Source organism: Salvelinus sp. IW2-2015, linkage group LG6.2 (genome assembly GCF_002910315.2).
Source record: "Salvelinus sp. IW2-2015 linkage group LG6.2, ASM291031v2, whole genome shotgun sequence".
NCBI classification, from domain to species: domain Eukaryota; kingdom Metazoa; phylum Chordata; class Actinopteri; order Salmoniformes; family Salmonidae; genus Salvelinus; species Salvelinus sp. IW2-2015.
The window spans coordinates 5,442,916-5,465,940 of record NC_036846.1 but is presented as its reverse complement, the minus strand read 5'-3'; the positions used below and the strand labels follow the sequence as shown (position 1 = coordinate 5,465,940).

Below are 23,025 nucleotides of genomic sequence, written 5' to 3'. Positions count from 1 at the left end.
AGAATGGGAGAAACTCCCCAAATACATGTGTGCCAAGTTTGTAGCGTCATGCCCAAGAAGACGCGAGGCTGTAATCGCTGCCAAAGGTACTTCAACAAAGTACTGAGTAAAGAGTCTGAATACTTACGTAAATGTGATATTTCATTTTTTATTTATATTTTTTTATACATTTGCAAAAAAATCTAAAAACCTGTTTTTGCTTTGTCATTATCGGGTATTGTGCGTAGTTTGATGAGGGGAAAAAAACAATGTACTAAATTTTAGAACAAGGCTGTAACGTAACAAAATGTGGAAAAAGTGAAGGGGTCTGAATATGAACATATTTTTGTAAATATGAACAGTAGAAATGCTGTGTGTGTACTGTGTTTATTCATGAACTCAGAGTTAATAGCTGGGGTACATACCCATACTGTATATGCAAGGTAAGCCGATTAGAAAGGAGAGCATGGTGGTGGAGATAGACTCACACAAACCTCCTCCTTTACACAAACTCTCTCTGCTCTCCCAGCTGCTGCAACACATAGATACTGCCTCCAACAGTACAGCTCAGTAGAGCACAGCCACACATGCCCCACTACTCAACCACCTGCAATACTACACTATATCCAAAATGTCGGGCTTAAAGTCTGGATAAATACACCAGAATGAAAGGATTATGTATCAAATATTAGATGGTAGCTGTCAAGTACTGTTTAAAGTGGAGCTTATATTCAGCAAATAGCCTAGCTTCCCTGTCTAAGTAGTGTGCTAGAGCCGTGAAGCGATGCGTTAGCCTCCAGGACTCTGTTAGTCAGAAGTTCTAAAGTAAGATATTTAGCTGGCTGATCATTGTTATGCGTGCAAAAACAATTAAGTGTCTAAATAGGTCATTTACAGCCCAGCAGTAAATTGTGTGTGTGTGTGTGAGGGGGTTGGGTGTCTATGTGTGTGTGGGGGGGGGGTGTTTATGTGTGTGTGTGCGCACACGTGTATGTGTGTGGGTGTGTATATGTAAATCCAGTGTGCATAGAAAATGCAGTGTGTGGTATGTGGGGGGTGGTCGGGACGGAAGGTTACCTGATATAACCTACCTGGGCTGTGACCTTCCATGTATCGGCTGTTCTGATTAGGAGAAACAGCCAGGTACAGCAGTGAGCCCCCAGCTGGGCAATATGTGGGTATTATTTCATTGAGAGGTTGATCAATGAGATTTGAACATTTATTCACTCTCTCAAAAAGACAGCCAGAAGTTTGTTGAATTTCCAACGTGTTATCACTATGGTTCAACCAACTAAAAGCACAACCAAATTCCAATGGAAAAACAATGTCTGATTTTTTTTTTTTTTTAATTGTCATCTAAATGTGTTATCACGGCACTTTCAACCATTTCAAAGCACAACAAAGTTAATATCGGAATACAATGTCAGATATTTTGTATTTATACATCAGATTAATGTGCTTAGCAGAACCAAATGACCTGGATTGCAGTTGAGATTACATTAAAAGTATATAGTCCAAAGTAATCAATGCTTTGAGGTTCTGCACAGATTATTATAGCAATTTCGTGAAGATCTCCACAGACCTGCAACCTATCTTGAACATGCACTCTTTCTATGGTTACATAAGAAGACATTTATAGTTACAGTAACCTCAACATGTAACCATGGATGTGTCCTCATTTTAAGGTTGATTAAATACTGTTACATTAGTTTGTAAGATGACCTTAACTTCAGGCTATTTACTGTATCACAAAGGTAATATTAAATTGTGTTTCATTGACAACACAACCAAATATCAACATTTAAAGTATATCTAATGCTTGGATTATTTCATCTGAGCCACTGTATTTCAATGCATTTGATTTAGTCATGTTCTTTTAACTTAGCTTTTTGGTTGAMATGGAGAACTGAATTCAACATATACATTATTCATTTGTAGACAAACTAGAATTAAAGCCAGACTAAGTCAATGGCACAGATGGAACTATCCAAGCAGAATATACAAGTAACTGCCAAAATAAAGGAAACACTTGAGTAAATGAGGGATAGAAAGTGTATTGAAAGCAGGTGTTTCCACACAGGTGTGGTTCCTGGGTTAATTAAGCACCATGGGATGTTTTAGGGTCATGTATAAAATTGCCCAGTTGCCCTTTATTTTGGCTACCATGGCTAGAAGAAGAGATCTCAGTGACTTTGAAAGAGGTTTCTTTCAAAAGAGCATAGGGGGTTTAAAGGGTGTATGTGTGTTTGTCAGTCACCAGATCTCAACCTAATCAAATACTTATGGGAGATTCTGGAGAGGGGCTTGAGACAGCGTTTTCCACCACCATCAACAAAAAAACAAATGATGGAATTTCTCATCGAAGGATGGTGTCGCATCCCTCCAATAGAAGTCCACACACTTGTAGAATCTATGCCAAGGTGCATTGAAGCTGTTCTGGTGGCTCGTGGAGGCCCAACAAACTATTGAGAAACTTTATGTTGGCGTTTCTTCTATTTTGGCAGTTACCTGTACATCGCCTTCAAATGTTGATATTTCATTGTCTTGACGAACAAACACATTTCAATGTCCTGTTAGTCTACATCATATGATGTCTTGAATTCACGTCTCCATCTCAACCAAAGTTAAAGAATATAACTAAATCGAATCAAACTTTGAAACCACTTTAAATAACGTTTCATTTGATTAAGTCCTATTCATTGACTTTGTTATTAACGTGAATCCAACATATGAATATTAACTTGAAGATTACATTCGAACTCAACCAAAGCTTGAAACCCTAACGTTAGGCCTATATGTATTGTCTATTTTTTTTGTTGAATTCTGGGTCGAATTGAAACAATAGTTGTTGATTACTTAGTAAATGCTATATAGGCCTAAATAGTATAATTGATTATATATGTAATAAAGTATGGTTACATTTCATTTACTCTGTTAAACCTACCCCGAGAAACGACTTCGATAGCAACTGTGAATCGATTTAGTTACTAAGAGATCTCTCACGATAGCACATTGGTAGTAGTCAGTGACAAATACAAAAGCTAAACAGGGCTGGGCTTGGTTAAAAATTCGGGAGTGGCAATGCGCGCAAACATCCTGTCTGAACGCAGGTCTCGACACCAATACCGTAGCCTATGGGTTGGTGTGTTGTAACTTTTCTTTGGGCTATCCTGGGCTAACAGTAGGCTATATTGGTCATGTTTGCATAACATGTTTATATATCTAAAATTACCTTGTGAGAAAAAAAAACACGCGTGAGGTTGTGCCCGAGGGGGGCGGGACAAGCCGAGGTTCTCAATGTCGGAGAGCGCGCGCTGACATCAATCTCCCCATGCGCAGCGCCCAGAAAAATGTCTCTCTAAATTTTACCCATCGACTCCTTCTGTGTGTTTACCAAATAGTCCCAGTTCTTATCTAAAAAGCATCCCCAGAGCGCCGAGGTGTAGATGAGTTCCTCCAGGAAAGTCACCGTGCTGCTTGTGCTGGTGGTCCTGACAGTGCAAGGTAAGAGAAGCGTTTGGAAGAAGTGGGGATGTCTGAGAGTTTGGGGATCGCAGAACGAACTTACAATATGAGAGATCTGAGCGCTACTGCAAACTTTACATAGTATAATATATGCTAGGTTATTCATCTCACAGATACATTAATTATGTATTTTCTGTCTTATTGTAAGCAGTTCGCGTTGTTGTTGGGTTGATTTCTCTGATTGTGCGACGCACTAGAAACTCCGTTTTTCAATCCGCAGCATGTACGGTCAGAAATGTAGCCAACATCTCCCGACAGAAATTCACAAATTAAGTGTAATGATTGCTATGTTTGCGCGTTGACGCTTTTCAACAAAGTAGGCTAATTGTCCATTGAGTGTGGTTCTGCGATAACTTGGACAATAAACTAAACCACATAAATATACGCTAATCCGTTTTTTGAAAGGCTACAAAAGTTGGTTAAAATCACAGATTCTGAGATAATGTAATAGAAAATGTAATATCATAGGTCCTTGCAGCGCTATCTATTCAGATTAATATAATATAACGGGATGGCAGTGGTGGCTGGTGGCACTTTACATTGGGAGGACGGGCACATAGAAATGGCTGGAAAATAATGAAAGAAATGGTATAAAACACATCAAACACCTTGTTTTCCAAGTGTCTGATAACATTCCATTTACTCCATACCATCCATTATTATGATCCTTCCTCCCCTCACAAGACTCCTCTGCGGTATGGGTAGTACTGTAGGCTATGGTTTGTTATCCCAGGGGATGAACTGTGGTCGTGACATGTCACATCATTAGTCATAGAGATCCTATTCAATTCGAATTCCTAATTTTACCGATCCGCACTACGTGCCTTCAAGCACACAGAACCTATGTTTTCAGTTTTTACTGCATGCAGGTCCATTGATTCGTACACTATGCATGCTGAGTGTGTTACTGACGTATCATTTCAGCTGTGCCTCTTCAAAACAGATGTAACATGCTAAAATAAATGTATACCTCCAAGCCAAGCTAAAGTGCACCTGACCTAACTTTGTGCCATGCATTATGTACCATGACCGTGCACGTTGTGCATCACACACATGTGGTTTATGTATACCTGAGTTACATAGAACTGTCCATTCCAGAGTTGACTCAAATGTGCCTGTGATCTGGACAGTCTGGGGTGAGGAGCACAGAGTACATCACATCCTGTCTCTGCATTCTACTCTATAAGTCTGTTCTGTTCCCATCTACGTTACTGTTCCATTCTGTTCTGTTTAGTCATTCTGCAGTTCCACTCTGGTCTGTTCTGTGTCACGGCTTTCTGTTCTTATCTCGTTGCCCAGGGATGGTTCAGGTTCTGTCTATCTCTCGTGTGTGTGTGAGACCCTTCCTGTAACACCGACACCATTCTGTATACATCTGGCCCGTCTTTGGACACTGTGCTAACAAACCTCGAAACGAGCTCCAAAGCCATACAACACTCCTTCCGTGGCCTCCAACTGCTTTTAAACGCTAGTAAAACTAAGTGCATGCTCTTCAACCGATTGCTGCCCGCACCATCCCGCCCGACTAGCATCACTACTCTGGATGGTTCTGACCTAGAATATGTGGACAACTACAAATACCTAGGTGTCTGGCTAGACTGTAAACTCTCCTTCCAGACTCACATTAAGCATCTCCAATCTAAAATTAAATCTAGAATCGGCTTCCTATTTCGCAACAAAGCCTCCTTCACTCATGCTTCCAAACATACCCTCGTAAAACTGACTATCCTACCGATCCTTGACTTCYGCGATGTCATCTACAAAATAGCCTCCAACACTCTACTCAGCAAACTGGATGTAGTCTATCATAGTGCCATCCGTTTTGTCACCAAAGCCCCATATACTACCCGCCACTGCGACCTGTATGCTCTCGTTGGCTGGCCGTCACTACATATTCGTCGCCAAACCCACTGGCTCCAGGTCATCTATAAGTCTTTGCTATGTAAAGCCCCGCCTTATCTCGCTCACTGGTCACCATAGTAATACCCACCCGTAGCACGCGCTCCAGCAGGTATATTTCACTGGTATATTTCACATCCCCAAAGCCAACACTTCCTCTGGCCTTTCCTTCCAGTTCTCTGCTGCCAATGACTGGAACAAATTGCAAAAATCACTGAAGCTGGAGTCTTATATCTCCCTCTCTAACTTTAAGCATCAGCTGTCAGAGCAGATTACCGATCACTGTACCTGTACACAGCCAATCTGTAAATAGCACACCCAACATCTTGCTCTTTTGCACCCCAGTATCTCTACTTGCACGTCATCATCTGCACATCTATCACTCCAGTGTTAATGCTAAATTGTAATTATTTCACCCCTATGGCTTATTTATTGCCTACCTCTCTACTCTTCTACATTTGCACTCTGTACATAGATTGTTTTCTATTGTGTTATTGACTCTACGTTTGTTTATGTGTAACTCTGTGTTGTTGTTTTTGTCGCACTGCTTTGCTTTATCTTGGCCAGGTCGCAGTTGTAAATGAGCACTTGTTCTCAACTGGCCTACCTGGTTAAATAAAGGTGAAATAAAATAAAATCCTTGTGGGTTGGTAAAATGCGTTCTGATCGTGTGTGTGTGTGTGTGTGTGTGTTCCAAACCTGCTACCTGCAGACTGTGCCATACAGTCCCACTGTAGCAGCCAGTGAGAGACTGGGACACAACTCTCTCTAATGCTGTTTATGAGGAGGTCTCTGTAAATCCACCAGGATTCACTTCACCCATTGCCCTTTACCTGTTCTGGACAGGTGCAAGACATATATGGTGTTTCTACTGTACTATACTGTATACAGGCTATTAAACAGGGATTAGATTATCAAAAAGTAAGAGAACATCGTAATAAGCCTTTCTGAGGTTCTCATCTCGGGTCCTGTCTGTTTGACATGAAAATGGACACAGAGACACATTCAATTCCATTTCGTTTTATTTAATTCTATTGACCTATTTGTGTTCTAGTGAGGGCACAGAGCCCTCTCTCCCCTCCTCTCTGTCTTCCTCTCCGCACACTCTTCCTTTCCTCTCCCCTCCTCTCTCTCTTCCTCCCCCTCTGCCCACCTCTCTCTTCCCCCTCTACACTCCTCACTATCTTCCTCCCCTCTCTCTCTGCCTACCCACTCCTCCCCCCCCCCCCTCTCTCTCTCCTTCCCCCTTTTCTCTGCTACCTCTCCCTCCCCACTCTCTCCGTCCCCCCTCTCCCCCCTCCCCCTATGCCTCCCTCTCCTCCCCTCCACTCAGGTGCCATGGTGAATGTGTGGGCTTTGTCTCAGTCAGGGCTGTATCCTGGTCAGTGTGTAGATTAGAGTACATAGTACAGTACACTCTTAGAGGAGTTCCATTCAGCCTCCCATACTGAGGCATTAGAACAGGTATTGTCTCCATCCTGTGGATTGGTGGTTTGTCTCTGTAACAGAGGAATTGCTGATCCTGCAATCCTAGGATTTGGGGTATTTATAGTGAGGGACAGAGACTAGATGAGGGAATTTGGAGGTAAGGAATAAACATAAACCTAAGCCTAAACTGAATCCTAAGCTTCATCTCCACCAACCCTTTCCAAACCCTTACATCCAGCCCCAGTCTAATGACTGAACCTTTCCCAAACCCAAATGGTCGCAAAGCAGTGCTGCGTTTCTCAGTGGTGCCTCTCCCACAACCCCTATAGTAAAACTACAGCCCAATTTGCCTTTTCATGGTGAGTGTTTATTTTTGTTTGTGTGGGTGTTTGTGTGGGTGTGTATTGGTGTCTCAGAGGTTCACGGATCCTTTTAACATGATTGCTGTGCGATTATTGCTCTGCACTTTGGTCTTAGACACACATACACGGTGGGAGCCTCGTTTCACCCCGATACCCCCCACAGCTTGGCAAAACCCCCCTTACCTCCCCCTGCCTGCCTCCCTCCTTCCCATGGATGTCCGTTGAAACATCCCAGTCTTCTGAACTGCGGACAGACTGAGTCACGTCTGAGGATAGAAAGAGGAGAGGATGGAGAGAGGGATGGAGCCTTGCCGGAGGAGAGGATGGAGGGATGGAGCCTTGCCGGAGGAGAGAAAGAGGAGAGGATGGAGCCTTGCAGGAGGAGAGAAAGAGGAGAGGATGGAGCCTTGCCGGAGGAGAGAAAGAGGAGAGGATGGAGGGATGGAGCCTTGCAGGAGGAGAAAAAGAGGAGAGGATGGAGGGATGGAGCCTTGCAGGAGGAGAGAAAGAGGAGAGGATGGAGGGATGGAGCCTTGCAGGAGGAGAGAGAGAAGAGTGGAGGGATGGAGCCTTGCCGGAGGAGAGAAAGAGGAGAGGATGGAGGGATGGAGCCTTGCAGGAGGAGAAAAAGAGGAGAGGATGGATGGAGCCTTGCCGGAGGAGAGAAAGAGGAGAGGATGGAGGGATGGAGCCTTGCAGGAGGAGAAAAAGAACACTCCAGAGCAGGAAGAGAAGGGTGTCTCCTTCCATCTTGATGTCTCCATCTCTTCCTCCCTCTCTATTTCCTTTGGTTCTTACCCTCATCTCCCTGAAGAACTTGTGCTGTGCTGCCTCTAGTTGTACTGTGACAGTAGAGTGGCCAACATTACCAACCATGCATTTAGCTAAGTGGCCAATACTGGCCTTGCTACATATAGAGACAGCATGCCTGTATGAATATMATCCCTTTTTAATCCCTTGCTCCATATTCAGAATGTTTAGAATGTTCTGAATGTTCCTCGACATCCACTCCTGTCTGCATGACTGCTGCCTGACTGCATACGTACATTTATGAATCATGAAGCAAACGCCACTGAGCATTCAACTCAACAATACTGGCTGCCTACCTTCMTGTCACACACATTTGTGAAGCCTGTAGATGCTGTTGTGCGCTGCAGTCCAGGGCCACTACGTCTCCTGTGGAATTCCATCCTCGTAAACCGCCGTGCACGTGTCTCTGAGTGTGTGTGTGTGTCATCTGCGTCTGTGTGTGTGTGTCAGTGGTGTGGGGCAGTTGAAATGTGAGAGGTTCAGGGCAAGGTTGTTTTGAGTAAAAGGGAATGGTGTTTGTTGATTGAGATGCACCATCAGCTCCTGATGACCTCAGGTAGCAGGGTTACTACACAGTAGGCTGGCAGACATTCGCATAAGCTCCTCACTGTGAACATTCTGCATGCAAGAGGGCAGCAGATAGGAGCAATATGGGGAGTATGGTAATCAAGGGTGAATGGATAGAGAGGCAACACGCATTCGTGCACACGCGCACACACGCACACACACACACACACACGCGCCAAACACCACCCACACACACACACGCGCCCACACACACGACCACACACACACACACGCGCCCACACACACACACGCCCACACACACGACCACACACACACGCCCCACACACACACACGCCCACACACACACACGCGCCCACACACACACACACACGCGCGCCCACACACACACACACAACACGCGCCACACACACCACCACACGCGCCCACACACACACACACACACACTGCTTCCTGGTCAAACGTTCAGTGATCACATTCATTTCTCTAGTGAATCATGAAGCATGTCACAAACACCCTCTATCTTACTCTCTCGGACACACACATGCAAATGCACACACACGTACACACTCAGACCAATCAGAGCCATCAGCTTAGTTTTGGTCGTAATTAGTTCCTTGGGAGCGAGCGACCCGCAGCCTCACGCCTCGTGGTCGATCACGTCTGCTCTCTAGGGCTCTCTGCTCCATTTCCACAGAAAGGAACACTCTGCWTGGCTTCTTAACTCCTAATCAATGTGGCCGTTGAAAAGACTTCCATATGTCTGCTTAGTGCTTTCTAAGAGCTGTCTCTGAGAGTCAGGCCTAGATTCAGTCAGATCACCTGTTAACCGGCGATAGCCGACACCCGCATAGCTCATGTTGTGGSGTGTCGGAGCTGGAACTGCGTTGGAGCTGTCAAATCGGTGAGCAGCTGCTCTTGATCATTGTCATGAAGCCACACCCACCCCACATGTTAGAAGTTCAGAATGAGAAAGTGTAGGCTATATAGAAATAATGACGATCATTTTGAAAATCATTCAACTAAATAATGTGGATTTCTATCAGCTTAATGGAGGTGTAGATCACACCTCACYTTCCAGTGTCTGAACTTGTAAACAAGGCTGCATGGGATTTCTCTTAATGCGAGTCCGTGCAGCCAATGGCAATGTCCGCTTTAGGTATAACCCAGAAGCAGCTTGTGGATTTGAAAGATCTAACACAGTTCCACCTCCGACTTCGCCAAAACAACCGCTATGCAGATGTCGGCTGAAGTGGATCTGATTGAATAAAGCCCCTAGTRTTAGTTTGGACTGAGATTTGGGATAAAGAGTTGATGGATCAGGAGGAGGACATATACATACGTCTGGTTCTCTGTGTTTCTGGTTCTCTCTCCATAGTTGCATACAACACACAAACACATATCCTTGCGTCTTGACTGAGCCATGTTCAATTGGACAGCTGGCAGTTTGTCACAATGATGTCACCAGTGGTTGAAAGTGAGAGGGTACTGTTAAGTCTGTATGGTGTAAGGAACCTTCCAATCTACACAGAGAAAAAGAAAGAAAGGATGAAGAAGGAAGGAAGGAACAGAGGAAATGCATTTKTTTTATTTTTCAGTGTGAACAAAAGGACCAATTAATGAACAGATTATAATTGCCCTCATTTCCCCTACCCAATTAGGGGTTTAAACGGGGTTCTCAGAGCGCAGCCAATCAGGGACCAGTGCTGTGTTTTAATGTTGGCAGGTAGCGAAGACAGAAGTTACAGCCATCCACTGGGCTCTCTCTGGAGAGGAGATTTTTCATTAAGCTGTAAGACTCAGCAGCGCTCGGCGCCGCTTTAAGTGACCTCAGATATCTTGTGGAAAGTTTGTCTGGGATCTTACTAACTTCTTCAGAATGTATTACTGTAACATGGAACGTTAGGGACTGGCTGTCTGTTGGAAACTGTAAGAAGGTTCTGACATGTACCCCTGGCCAAGATGTCTGACATTTACCTCAGGCCAGTGCAGGAGAATGTTGGGAAATGTTATTCTCCAGAAAAACACTCACATTAATTGTATAGGACTTGAGTTACATTTGACATCTACATTTATACTTTGGTCAGTTAGCAGATCCTCTTATCCAAATCAAATCACATTTTATTTGTCACATATACATGGTTAGCAGATGTTAATGCGAGTGTAGCGAAATGCTTGTGCTTCTGGTTCCGACAGTGCAGTAATATCTAACAAGTAATCTAACAATTTCCCAACAACTACCTAATACACACAAATCTAAAGGGGTGAATGAGAATATGTACATGTGAGTATATGGATGAGCAATGGCCGAGCGGCATAGGCAAGGTGCAATAGATGGTATAAAATACAGTATATACATGTGATATGAGTAATGTAAGATATGTAAACATTATTAAAGTGGCATTAATTAGAGTGCATTGTACAAAGTGACTAGTGATCCATTTATTAAAGTGGCCAGTGATTGGGTCTCAATYTAGGCAGCAGCCTCTCTGAGTTAGTGATTGCTGTTTAGCAGTCTGATGGCCTTGAGATAAAAGCTGTTTTTCAGTCTCGGTCCCAGCTTTGATGCACCTGTACTGACCTTGCCTTCTGGATGGTAGCGGTGTGAACAGGCAGTGGCTCGTGTGGTTGATGTCCTTGATGATTTTTTTGGCCTTCCTGTGACATCGGGTGCTGTAGGTGTCATGGAGGGCAGGTAGTTTGRCCCCGGTGATGCGTTGTGCAGACTGCACCACCTTCTGGAGAGCCTTGCGGTTGAGGGCAGTGCAGTTGCCGTASCAGGCTTTGATACAGCCCGACAGGATGCTCTCGATTGTGCWTCTGTAAATGTTTGTCAGGGTTTTAGGTGACAAGCCAAATTTCTTCAGCCTCCTGAGGTTGAAGAGGCGCTGTTGCGTGTTCTTCACCACACTGTCTGTGTGAGTGGARCATTTCAGTTTGTCTGTGATGTGTACGCCGAGGAACTTAAAACTTTCCACCTTCTCTACTGCTGTCCCTTCGATGTGGATYGGGGGTGCTCCCTCTGTTTCCTGAAGTCCATGATCATCTCCTTTGTTTTGTTGACGTTGAGTGAGACGTTGTTTGTTTTCCTGACACCACACTTTGTATGCATCTCAGAAGTTAGAGTAGCAGTGGTCGAGGGTATTGTGCATGCGCATAGCGCAATCAATGCTGGAAGAATTTTGGTAGACTTGTTCTCAAATTTGCTTTGTTAAAATCCCCAGTTACAATAGATGCAGCCTCAGGATGTATGGTTTCCAGTTTGAATATAGTCCAGTGAAGTTCCTTGATGGTCGTCTTGGTGTCTGCTTGAGGGGGAATGTACACAGCTGTGACTATAACTGACGWGAATTCTCTTGGTAGGTAAAATGGCCGGCACTTGATTGTAAGGAATTCTAGATCGGGTGAGCAGAAGGACTTGAGTTCCTGTATGATGTTATGATTACACCATGAGTCGTTAATCATAAAGCKTAAACACCCGCCCTTCCTTTTCCCAGAGAGGTGTTTATCTCTGTCGGCGCGATGCATGGAGAAGCCCGGTGGCTGAACCGATTCCGACAACATATCCCGAGAGAGCCATGTTTCCTTGAAACAGAGAATGTTACAATCTTTGATATCTCTCTGGATGGCAACCCTTGCTCAAATTTTGTCTACCTTTTCTTCTTAGGGATATGCGTCCCGCTAGCAGGACACCAGCCGACAACATCCGGTGAAATTGGAGAGAGCGCAATTCAAATAAATAATCGTAATGTTAAACATTCATGAACATAAGTATCTTATATAATTTAAAACTTAAATTATTGTTAATCTAACTGCGTTGTCTGATTTACAATAGGCTTTATGGCGAAAGCATACCATGCGATTGTCTGAGGACGGCGCCCCACATCAACATATTTTTCAACCAGCACATGCTTCATAAAATCACAAATAGCGATTAAATAAATCACTCACTTTTGAAGATCTTCCTCTGTTTGCAATCCCAAGGGTCCCAGCTACAACATGAATGGTTGTTTTGTTAGATAAAATCCTTCTTTATATCCCAAAAAGTCTGTTTAGTTGGCGCCATCGATTTCAGTAATCCACTCGTTTAACATGCAGACAAAGGAGTCCAAAAAGCTACTGCTAAACTTCGTCCAAGCAAGTCAAACGACGTTTCTAATTAATCCTCAGGTACTCTAAAATGTAAATAAACTATAATATTTCAATAGGAAAGCAAAATTAGTAAGCGCGTGCCTTCTCCCTCGCGTGCCGAAAGACTGATATTTTCTGGTGATCTCCTCACCAAAACTCAAAATTCTTGCTTGTTTTTCAAAAAACAAGCCTGAAACCTTGAATAAAGACTGCTGACATCTAGTGGATAAAGACTGCTGACATCTATTTACGTAGAAACAATAGGTTTCCATTATAAGAGCCTGGGACCTCAATTTTTTAAAATGATGGTTGGTTTTCCTTTGGATTTTTGCCTGCCATATCAATTATGTTATATTCCCAGACATTATTTTAACAGTTTTAGAAACTTCAAAGTGTTTTCTATCCAATTCTACCAATTATATGCATATCCTGGCTTCTGGGCCTGAGTAACAGGCAGTTTACTTTGGGCACGTCAGTCAGGCGGAAATTCAGGAAACTAGACCCTATCCCTAACAAGACCAAGAGACTGGACATAGTAGTATACTCGGGAGCGGTGTGCATGTCTATGGAGCCTGGCCAGGAGGCCGCTTCGTCTGCCCCTTCTGTGGCGTTGTTGTTTTGGATCGCCTWCTGGAATTAGCTCCATTGTCCTGGGTGGTGGTCCGAACAGAGGATACACTTCGGGAAAGTCGTATTCCTGGTCGTAATGTTGGTAAGTTGACGTTGCTCTTATATCCAATAGTTCTTCCTGGCTGTATGTAATAAGACTTAAGATTTCCTGGGGTAACAATGTAAGWAATAATACATTAAAAAAACMAAATCGTTTCCTAAGAACTCGAAGCGAGACGYCCATCTCTGTCGGCGCCATGCTACATGCCAGAGCCACTTACAGTTCGTGCATTCAGCTAAGGTAGATAAAACAACTACATATCACAGTCATTGAAAGTAAGAACTTTCCGCAATWTAGCAGCATATTAGCCTGGACCCAAATCAGTTTGTACTTTTGCCTACGCCGTTGACATTTTCAAGCCAAACATGTTTTGTATGAGAATTCCATAAGGAGTTGGCAAGAGAGCAGCAACAGACTGGCACACAGCATTACCATACACACTGWGTGGACAAAACATTGTAACACAAATGCTACATTGGTTAGGTCAGTGCCATCTTTTGTGTGTGTTTTTAATGTAGAGGGAGACTGAGAGTGCCAGATCCCTCTGAAATACAGTATCTAAACAGAGACATAAATATACACTGAACGTACAAACCATTATGAACGCCTGCTTTTTCCATTACATAAATTAACCAGGTGAATCCAGGTGAAAGCTATGATCCCTTATAGATGTCACTTGTTAAATCCACTTTAATCAGTGTAGATGAAGGGGAGAAACTGGAGGGCGCGCAATTCAAATAAATAATCATAAAAATTATGGATATTAAACATTTAGGTACTTATAAGTGTCTTATATCGGCTGAAAGCTTAACTTCTTGTTAATCTAACGGCATTGTCCGATTTACAGTAGCTATTACAGCGAAAACATGCCATGCAATTGTTTGAGGTTGGCGCTCCACATCAAAATATTTTTCCACCGGCACAGGTTTCATACATTCACAAATWATTATTAAATATTCACTTACTTTTTGAAAATCTTCCTCTGATTTGTCATCCAAAGGGTCCCAGCTATAACATGTAGTGTCGTTTTGTTAGATAAAATCCTTCTTTATATCCCAAAACYTCTGTTTAGTTGGCGCCATCGATTTGAGTAATCCARTCGTTCAACACGCTGTACCGCTCGTCTGAAGAAGTAGACCAAGGTGCAGGGTGGTAAGTGTTCATGATCTTTAATACTCAGAAAACCAAACAAAAACAACAAAAGGAATAACGAACGTCACGTTCTGCAGGCTTCACAGAGCTAACAAAAAACAAGATCCCACAACATAGGTGGGAAAATAGGCTACCTAAGTATGATTCCCAATCAGAGACAACGATAGACAGCTGCCTCTGATTGGGAACCACACTCGGCCAAAACCAAAGAAATACAAAACATAGAATGCCCACCCCACATCACACCCTGACCTCACCAAATAGAGAAATAAAACGGCTCTCTAAGGTCAGGGCGTGACACACGCAGAGAAAGGAATCCGAAAATCTACCCCTAAACTTTGTTTCAACAAGTCAAAATACATTTCAATTCACTCCTCAGATAGCCTAAAATGTAATCAAACTATAATATTTCTTACGGAAAGAAGTATGTTCAATAGGAAACTGATTTTWGCAGGTGCGTCCTGTCTTCATGGCGCACGCAAACACGGATTTCCAAGACTGTGTCCCTGTACTAAAACTGATATTTCTTATACATTTTTGAAGTTACAACCCTGAAACCTTGAACATAGACTGCTGACACCCTGTGGAAGCCATAGGAATTGCATCCAGGGAGCTAATTTTCAATATGACCTTATACTTGCCATTCTAAGAGGATGATCTCTCMCTCAAAAAAGTTCRGGTTGGTTTTTCTTTGGATTTTCTCCTACCATATGTATTGTGTTATATTCTCCTACATTATTTTAACATTTCTACAAACMTCAGTGTTTTCTTTCCAATGGTACCAATTATATGCATATCCTGGCTTCAGGGCCTGAGTAACAGGCAGTTTACTTTGGGCACATCATTCAGGCGGAAATMGAGAAAAAAGGGGCCGAGCCCTAAGAAGTTTTAAAGACGGATTTTTAAGCCTRGAGACAACTGAGACATGGATTGTGTATATGTGCCATTCAGAGCGTGAATGGGCAAGACAAAAMATTAAAGTTTATTTGAACAGGGTATGGTAGTAGCCTGGCACAGTCGTCTCGCGCCGAACTGTGCATGTGCAGGCCGTCAAATCAAAGGCACTCCTTCAATTAAAGGGGTGGCAGGTAGCCTAGTGGTTAGAGCATTGGGCCAGTAACCGAAAAGGTTGCTAGATCAAATCCCCGAGCTGACAAGGTAAAAATCTGTTGTTCTGCCCCTGAACAAGGCAGTTAACCCAATGTTCCTAGGCTGTCATTGTAAATAAGAATTTGTTCTTAACTGACTTGCCTAGTTAAATGAAGGTACATTTTTTGATGAAGATGAAAATGTGTCAGTTTGTCGCTTTCACGAGGATGGAGTAATAACATGTTCAACTTCTTAAGACATTGATCTAGGTTGTGCCTTTTTGATTAAGAGAAAATGAACAAAGTTTGGTAACAGAATGACAGTTTGTGCTGTTTGTGCCTMTATTCTGTTACCAGTTAGGAGAGTACAGGACTGTGTGTGTGTGTGTGTTTGCGGGTGTGTGTGTGTGTGTGTTTGCGGGTGTATGTGTTGGTTATCTAGCAGTTCTCTTCCTGACCTCACCTTTCAAACCAATTGTATTGAGTGGAAGTTTGCACTGAGTTCTTAGTCAATACGTTTCTGAGTTAAATAGGATCCATGTTTTTCAAGAGTAATCTAAACATCCAACTGGTATGGATAACATAGATGTGTGGTTAAATTTGGTTTTAATGTGGTACTGGGAGGGTTGTTGATTCAATACCTGTCTGGACCACATATAACCTACAGAACACACATGATTTTTTGTTAACTGGAAGTCACTTGGATAAAAGAGTCCCCAAAAATAACATATTTTATTCATTCATTATTACCAGGAAATGTTTTTGTGTTGTTTTGGCCCTGTTTGCACTTTTAGTCACTAAATGCTTTCAGCCACTCTACTCTCTGGTCACAGAATGGAGGGGTGATGCACTGATGCTCAAATCCACTGGTCCCAGTATCTAGGCTGCACTGGTGTTAGTTGTCTACTGGTGCAGAGGCAGACAGACAAACAGGCAGAAAGACCGCTGACAGACAAACAGACTGCTGACAGACATACTGACAAACAGACGGCTGACAGACAGGCAGACAGACAAACAGACAGAAAGACTGCTGACAGACAGACAGACAGACAGACAGACAGACAGACAGACAGACAGACAGACGGCTGACAGACAGACAGCTGACTTTGGAGCATGCAGGCTGGGGAGAGAGACGAGAGACTGGTGGTCTTTTAAAGGCAGTGTTCAATTAACCATGAGAGAGATGGAGGGAGAGAGAGGGAGGGGAAAATGATGAAGGAAGAAAGGGAGAATGAAGGTTAGAGGGAGAGGAGGGGAATTAAGAGATTGGTGTCCTTTGAAGCCATGGCCGAGGCGGTGGTGGAGAGGGGGTGGAGGGATGTCCCAAGTGAGGCACGATTTTCTGCTCGGACAGGCGTGGGTTTCACGCGTTGTCCCCGGCAACCAAGTCACCAGCGGGGTAGGTTTTTTGCACGTCACGAAATGACCTTCATCTCTACTATGCCAGGTATACTCAGACATTTAACGTTATACTCAGAATTTAACAGGTTCGGACACACACACACACACACACACACACACACACACACACACACACACACACACACACACACACACACACCACACACACACACACACACACACACACACACACACACACACACACACACACACACACACACACAACACACACACCACACACAAACTGACATTGCGTTCCAGTCTGGGATTTACTAAAAGCTTCCACTGGCTTCCTCTGTAGAAACAGCTCCTATGTGTGACTCCTCACACACCGTAACTTCGATGAGACACAACTTTCCATCCATCCACAGCAAAGAGCTATTGATTAAAACCTTAATGTGGACAAAGTGATCAAATGCGAAAGGTCGAATCATTAGAAAAGCTTAACTTCTCCTCTAAGTCGCCTTCATTTAAAGCCTGACATGGTAATAATTTAAAAAGCCACCCAACTATTTTGTAAAAGCACCCCACCAAGTGAAGATTCTCTCTCTCTTCTCTCAGGCTGTTTGTCATCTAAGGGGGAAGACAGGCTGTTCAGGAATTTATTCAGGCGATACAACCAGTTCATCAGACCAGTGGAGAATGTCTCTGACCCTGTCACCGTGGAGTTTGAGGTCTCCATATCCCAACTGATCAAAGTGGTGAGACTCACCTGCATCATCACTGGAGCAAATAAGGATAGACTTGATTATGTACAGGCCATGACGTCATGTTCATTTTATTTCCATCTCTTCTCAGGACGAAGTCAATCAGATTATGGAGACCAATCTTTGGCTGAGACATGTAAGTCAAGTTCTCATCTGATCTAAGAACTGAAGTCTGAATCGTAGTACAGCAGTTAGTATAGTATGCACTGTTAAAATCTGGTCTAAGATCTGTTTTCTCCTCTCTTTGTTGCAGGTCTGGAATGACTACAAGCTGAAATGGTTTCCCGTTGAGTATGACGGACTTGAGTTCATTCGTGTGCCCTCCAATAAGATATGGAGGCCGGACATCGTCCTCTACAACAAGTGAGCTCAATATCTTAATATAGCGATGTTCTCTTGTTGCTTTTTAGCCATCAGTGCTAAATGCTACGCTAACCATCACCCATTGTCTCTTCTCCAGTTCTGTGGGTGTTTTTTTGTTGCCATCAGTGATACATGATATGCTAACTATCATATCTCCCCTCTCTTCAGTGCTGTGGGAGATTTTCTGGTTGAGGACAAAACCAAAGCTCTGCTGAAGTTTGACGGCACCATCACCTGGATCCCCCCCGCCATCTTTAAATCCTCCTGCCCCATGGACATCACCTACTTCCCCTTCGACTACCAGAACTGCTCCATGAAGTTTGGCTCCTGGACCTACGACAAGGCCAAGATCGACCTGGTGCTCATAGGGTCAAAGGTCAGTAATCACACTGGTTAGCTAGTTTACTAACTCATTTGCTAGCTAGTTAGCTAACTCCACATTAAGAAAATGGSCTGTGTTTTTTGGCTAATTCAATGTGGCTGGGTTTATTGTTTACTTAGTAAATTTCAACAGGAAGTACTTCCTGGTCTTTTTTATGATGTAATCTCAGTCGAAACGCGCTTTATCTCCTTCTAGGAGAGAACTCCCTAGGCTCTGCTTCACTGCTAACATACTACTGTCTCTCCGTAGGTGAACCTCAAAGACTTCTGGGAGAGCGGCGAGTGGGAGATCATCGACGCACCGGGCTACAAACACGACATCAAGTARAACTGCTGTGAGGAGATCTACCCAGACATRACCTACTCCTTCTACATCAGACGCCTCCCTCTCTTCTACACCATCAACCTCATCATCCCCTGTCTCCTCATCTCCTTCCTCACCGTCCTCGTCTTCTACCTCCCCTCTGACTGTGGAGAGAAGGTGACCCTCTGTATCTCTGTCCTCCTGTCCCTCACTGTGTTCCTCCTGGTCATCACTGAGACCATCCCGTCTACYTCTCTGGTCATCCCCCTCATCGGGGAGTACCTCCTCTTCACCATGATCTTCGTCACCCTCTCCATCGTCATCACCGTGTTCGTGCTGAACGTCCACTACCGTACGCCCATGACTCACACCATGCCGGCCTGGGTCAGGTCTGTGTTCCTGGGGTTGCTGCCCAAGGTGATGCTCATGAGGAGGCCTGTAGACCAGGGCTGCCCCTCCTCCTTGGGGAGTGGGAGAGGAGATGGAACAGGAGGGGGGAGTATTGGAGGTGGAGGTGTGGGAGGAGGAGGAGCAAGGGGAACGGGGAAGAAGAGGAAAAACAGCATTGGAGGACGAATAGGGGGAGGGATAGGGGGAGGGTGTGTGCAAGTGGACGGTGGTGCGGTCGCAGCCGAAAGGGGGCAGGTGGGGGCGATGAACTGTGTGGAGTACGGCGAAGTGCAGAACAAGCCAAATTTCCCCTGTAAGGGGAAAGAGGTGCCCATCCCCACCGTGCCCCCAGTGGTTCCCCCTTCTGAGCCGGACCTACCCAAACAGCCCCGAGCACTCAACGCCCCGCCCAACYTCAACYCAGTGGTGGCCTTCTCCGTGGTGTCACCAGAGATCAAACAGGCCATCGAGAGTGTCAAGTACATCGCTGAGAACATGAGGACACGCAACAAGGCCAAAGAGGTAGGACACTTTGGGTTATTACATAGTTGTTTGTCAGTAACCACAGATAAATGCTCTGCAGTGTAGTTCTCTGTGAGGTGAGGTTTTGGATCACATCTCTAATAGTGAACTGAAGAGAGCAGAAGCATTCCCTGGTCATTCTCCCTCTTGCAGCTTGTCCGGTGGAAGTGGTATATAAAATACAAGCTGTAATTGGACTTCAGAAAAATGGAATTGGCAAATGTGCTGGGCCATGCACACACACACACACACACACACACGACACACACCACACACACACACACCAACACACACACACACACACACACCACACACACACACACACACACACACACACACACACACACACACACACAACACACACACACAACACACGGTACATTCTTACACACAGAATTCACTTAATTCATGCAAACACAATTTCATACACACATTCCACACACAATTATTCTTACACACCAGACCCAAACAGACCCAACTGAGGCAGGTATTCTCTGATAGAGAGCCTAACCCCATGGATTTCATTCCTGCTTTCTACCTGGTTTAATCTGCAAAGGCTGTTTGTGAGAGAGCTTTAGTAAGCTTCACTCTCCCTCTCTCTCCTCTCTCTCTCTCTCTCTCTGCATCTGGCTGATACGCTTGTTGTTGCTCAGTCTTTTCGTAGTCTTTCTTAGTAAGGCCTGATCTCAGGAGACAATGGCATTACTTCAACCTGAAGTAGTGGATCACAGCAGGCTGCTCTCAGGAAAACACACACCTGGCCTGACCCAATCCTGATATACGCTATAGGGCTCAAGGAAAACTGGTATTTTTTTTCTCTCTGTCTCTTTCGGTCTGTCTTTGTTCTCTTGCTGTTTCTTACGGCAGTCCAAGAGAGTGAGAAAGAGAGGAGGGAGGGAGGGAGGGATATTTATATTACTTCCCTTTTGAACTTTTAAATCCCTGCTTAACCCTTTCACATCCCTTTCCTCTCTTTGGTCTTAGCAGTATTTCCAATTGCCTTTAATGATCTGTGATTCCTGTCCTCTGACGAGCTCTGTCCCCCCCCCCCCCCCCCTTCCCCAGGTGGACGGATGACTGGAAGTATGTGCCATGGTGATTGACAGGATCTTCCTGTGGGTGTTTGTGACGGTGTGTATCACTGGAACTCTGGGACTGTTCCTACAGCCTTCATCGGCTTCTTCACATGAACCATGACACTACTCTTTTCTCCTTTCTTTGTTGTCTTTTCTGTTTCCGTTATCCTCTCATTCTCTCCATCTTCAATTTTTCAATTCTGTCTCTCAACTCCCCATTATTTATTTCCTCTTTCTACGGCATCTATTATCTTCTGTCCAAAAGCAGGAAAAACAATACAAAAGACAATGGTCCAATACATTTATTTTTATTTTTTAAACTGCATTGCCTCATTATACCAGTGATTTACTGTGTACCTTTTCTTAGGACAACTACATTCTCATGATGTGTTACATCTCTGTATACACCTGTATTTATGCCAGTAGAGAAGTTAGTTCTTGTTCCTAAAACATGATGCCAAACGGATCTAGAATATGTAGCTCTGTGCCGTATGTAGTCAGTGGCTGACTGAAGGAGTACCACACGATGCCTCTCTTAATGGGCATACTGTTCAATGTTATGATACTGTAGTCTACTGTCTGTTATATCTCTAGCTTCTTTAACCCAATCTTCACTCCAGGAACAACTCTTCAATGGAAAATAACTCCTTGGCCCAATTATACTTTAATACAGTACCAGTCACAACATTTGGACACCTTAATCAATCCAGGGTTTTTCTTTATTTTTACTATTTTTTCTACATTGTAGAATTAATAGCGAAGACATCAAACACTATGAATAACACATATGGAATCATGTAGTAACCAAAAAAGTGGTTTAAACAATCTAAATCTATTTTCATATTTGAGATTCTTCAAAGTAGCCACACCTTTGCCTTCATGAACAGCTTTGCTGTAGAACACACACACACAGCACACAAAACCAACATCACAGCGCACACAAAATAGTTTGTTGTCCAAGTTTTCTTTTGACTGGTACTGTAGAAAATATATAGATTATGCATGATTAAAGATGCTGATTTAAATTATGTTTCTGTACAGACATGGCTTTTATGATTTAATATCGCTGATAGGCAATTGTTTTGCATTTCACACTGGGGTCGATAACACTCAATGTAAATGTTACAAACTGTAAAAGACACTTTGAAATGTGCACGTTTGTACGAAAATTTTTAAAACCTCCTTTTTTCTGGGTTTAGGGAAAGAAGAGATGTGAAACCCATCCTGTCTGGGTTTCTTTCCACTTGACAAGGTGTATACGTGTTGCACACGTGACCTGTTATAACGATCTAAATGACTGGGGAATAGGTGGAAATCAACCCTTCTGCTTTTTCTGGAATCAAGTGGGGCTTTTCAATGTGTATGGGTACAGGGCCGGACGGGCTCTGATGTTTTTGTGTTATGTGTGTGTGTTGCTTGTTTGTTGTTGGCCACAGCAGTGTCTGCTCTGTTGGACAGAGAGGGTTAATCGGGGGAATGAAAGGGGGTTAATCATCCATAATGATGTTTATAAACGCATGGGATCCTTATTGGGGTCCAATAAGTCGCCATAGGCAGATGGACGGGGGAGAGGACAAGTGAGCTCATGGATGGAGGAGCGTTTACGTGGAGGCAGCTGGTGGAATAAATGGAGAAGGACAGAGGCAGGGAGCAATTGGCAGGAAGGGAAAACTAGATGAAAGAGGGGAAGAGTATTACTGAGCTAATAGCCCTACCATTCCAATGTTATGTTCCATTTTATCAGACACAGTTTCCTTGTATGTTTTTTTTCCTATTGCAGCGTCCCATTTCATCAAATATTCTACACGTAGTTCAGGGACTGCAGTTGGCCCAAACAGCCAGGGTTGGACACCTCTTGTATAGTGTAAAAAAAAGATCCAGTTGAAGGTAGGGGGATAAGAGGGATCTGCAAGGAAGAGGAGACTGTGAAGGCTAGATGATGTGGGAGAGTTAACTACAGTTCGTCTAGGACATTACTAGGGGCTTTGTTTGTCATGCTGGCTTTAATGCGTGATGTCTCTTCTGTGTCCCTGTCTGAGAGACCTGGGCAGAGCAGCCACTTGAATTACATCAGTCCCTGTCCGGAGAGACATCTGGTAGGAGGCGCCACTTGAATTAACATAATAATGACCCCTGATAGTGCTTCAATGTCACACAACACACACCACACACACCACATCAACACACACACACACACACACCACACACACAACACACACACACAACCACACACACACACACACACACACACACAACACAGTCTTGTACAGTTGAAGTCAGAAATTTGCATACACCTTAGCCAAATACATTTA

At 43.9% G+C, this 23,025-nt stretch overlaps 1 protein-coding gene across 1 annotated transcript; it reads left to right on the top strand.

Moving 5' to 3' along the window:
• The first annotated feature begins 3,296 nt into the window (after positions 1-3,296).
• LOC111965723 (neuronal acetylcholine receptor subunit alpha-3-like) lies at positions 3,297-19,891 on the top strand. Its single transcript, XM_070444204.1, is given in 6 exon segments — positions 3,297-3,483; positions 17,532-17,671; positions 17,769-17,813; positions 17,931-18,040; positions 18,209-18,416; positions 18,672-19,891. Coding segments are annotated over 6 exon segments (1,593 nt in total). The 5' UTR covers positions 3,297-3,425; the 3' UTR covers positions 19,704-19,891.
• Positions 19,892-23,025: the final 3,134 nt, after the last annotated feature.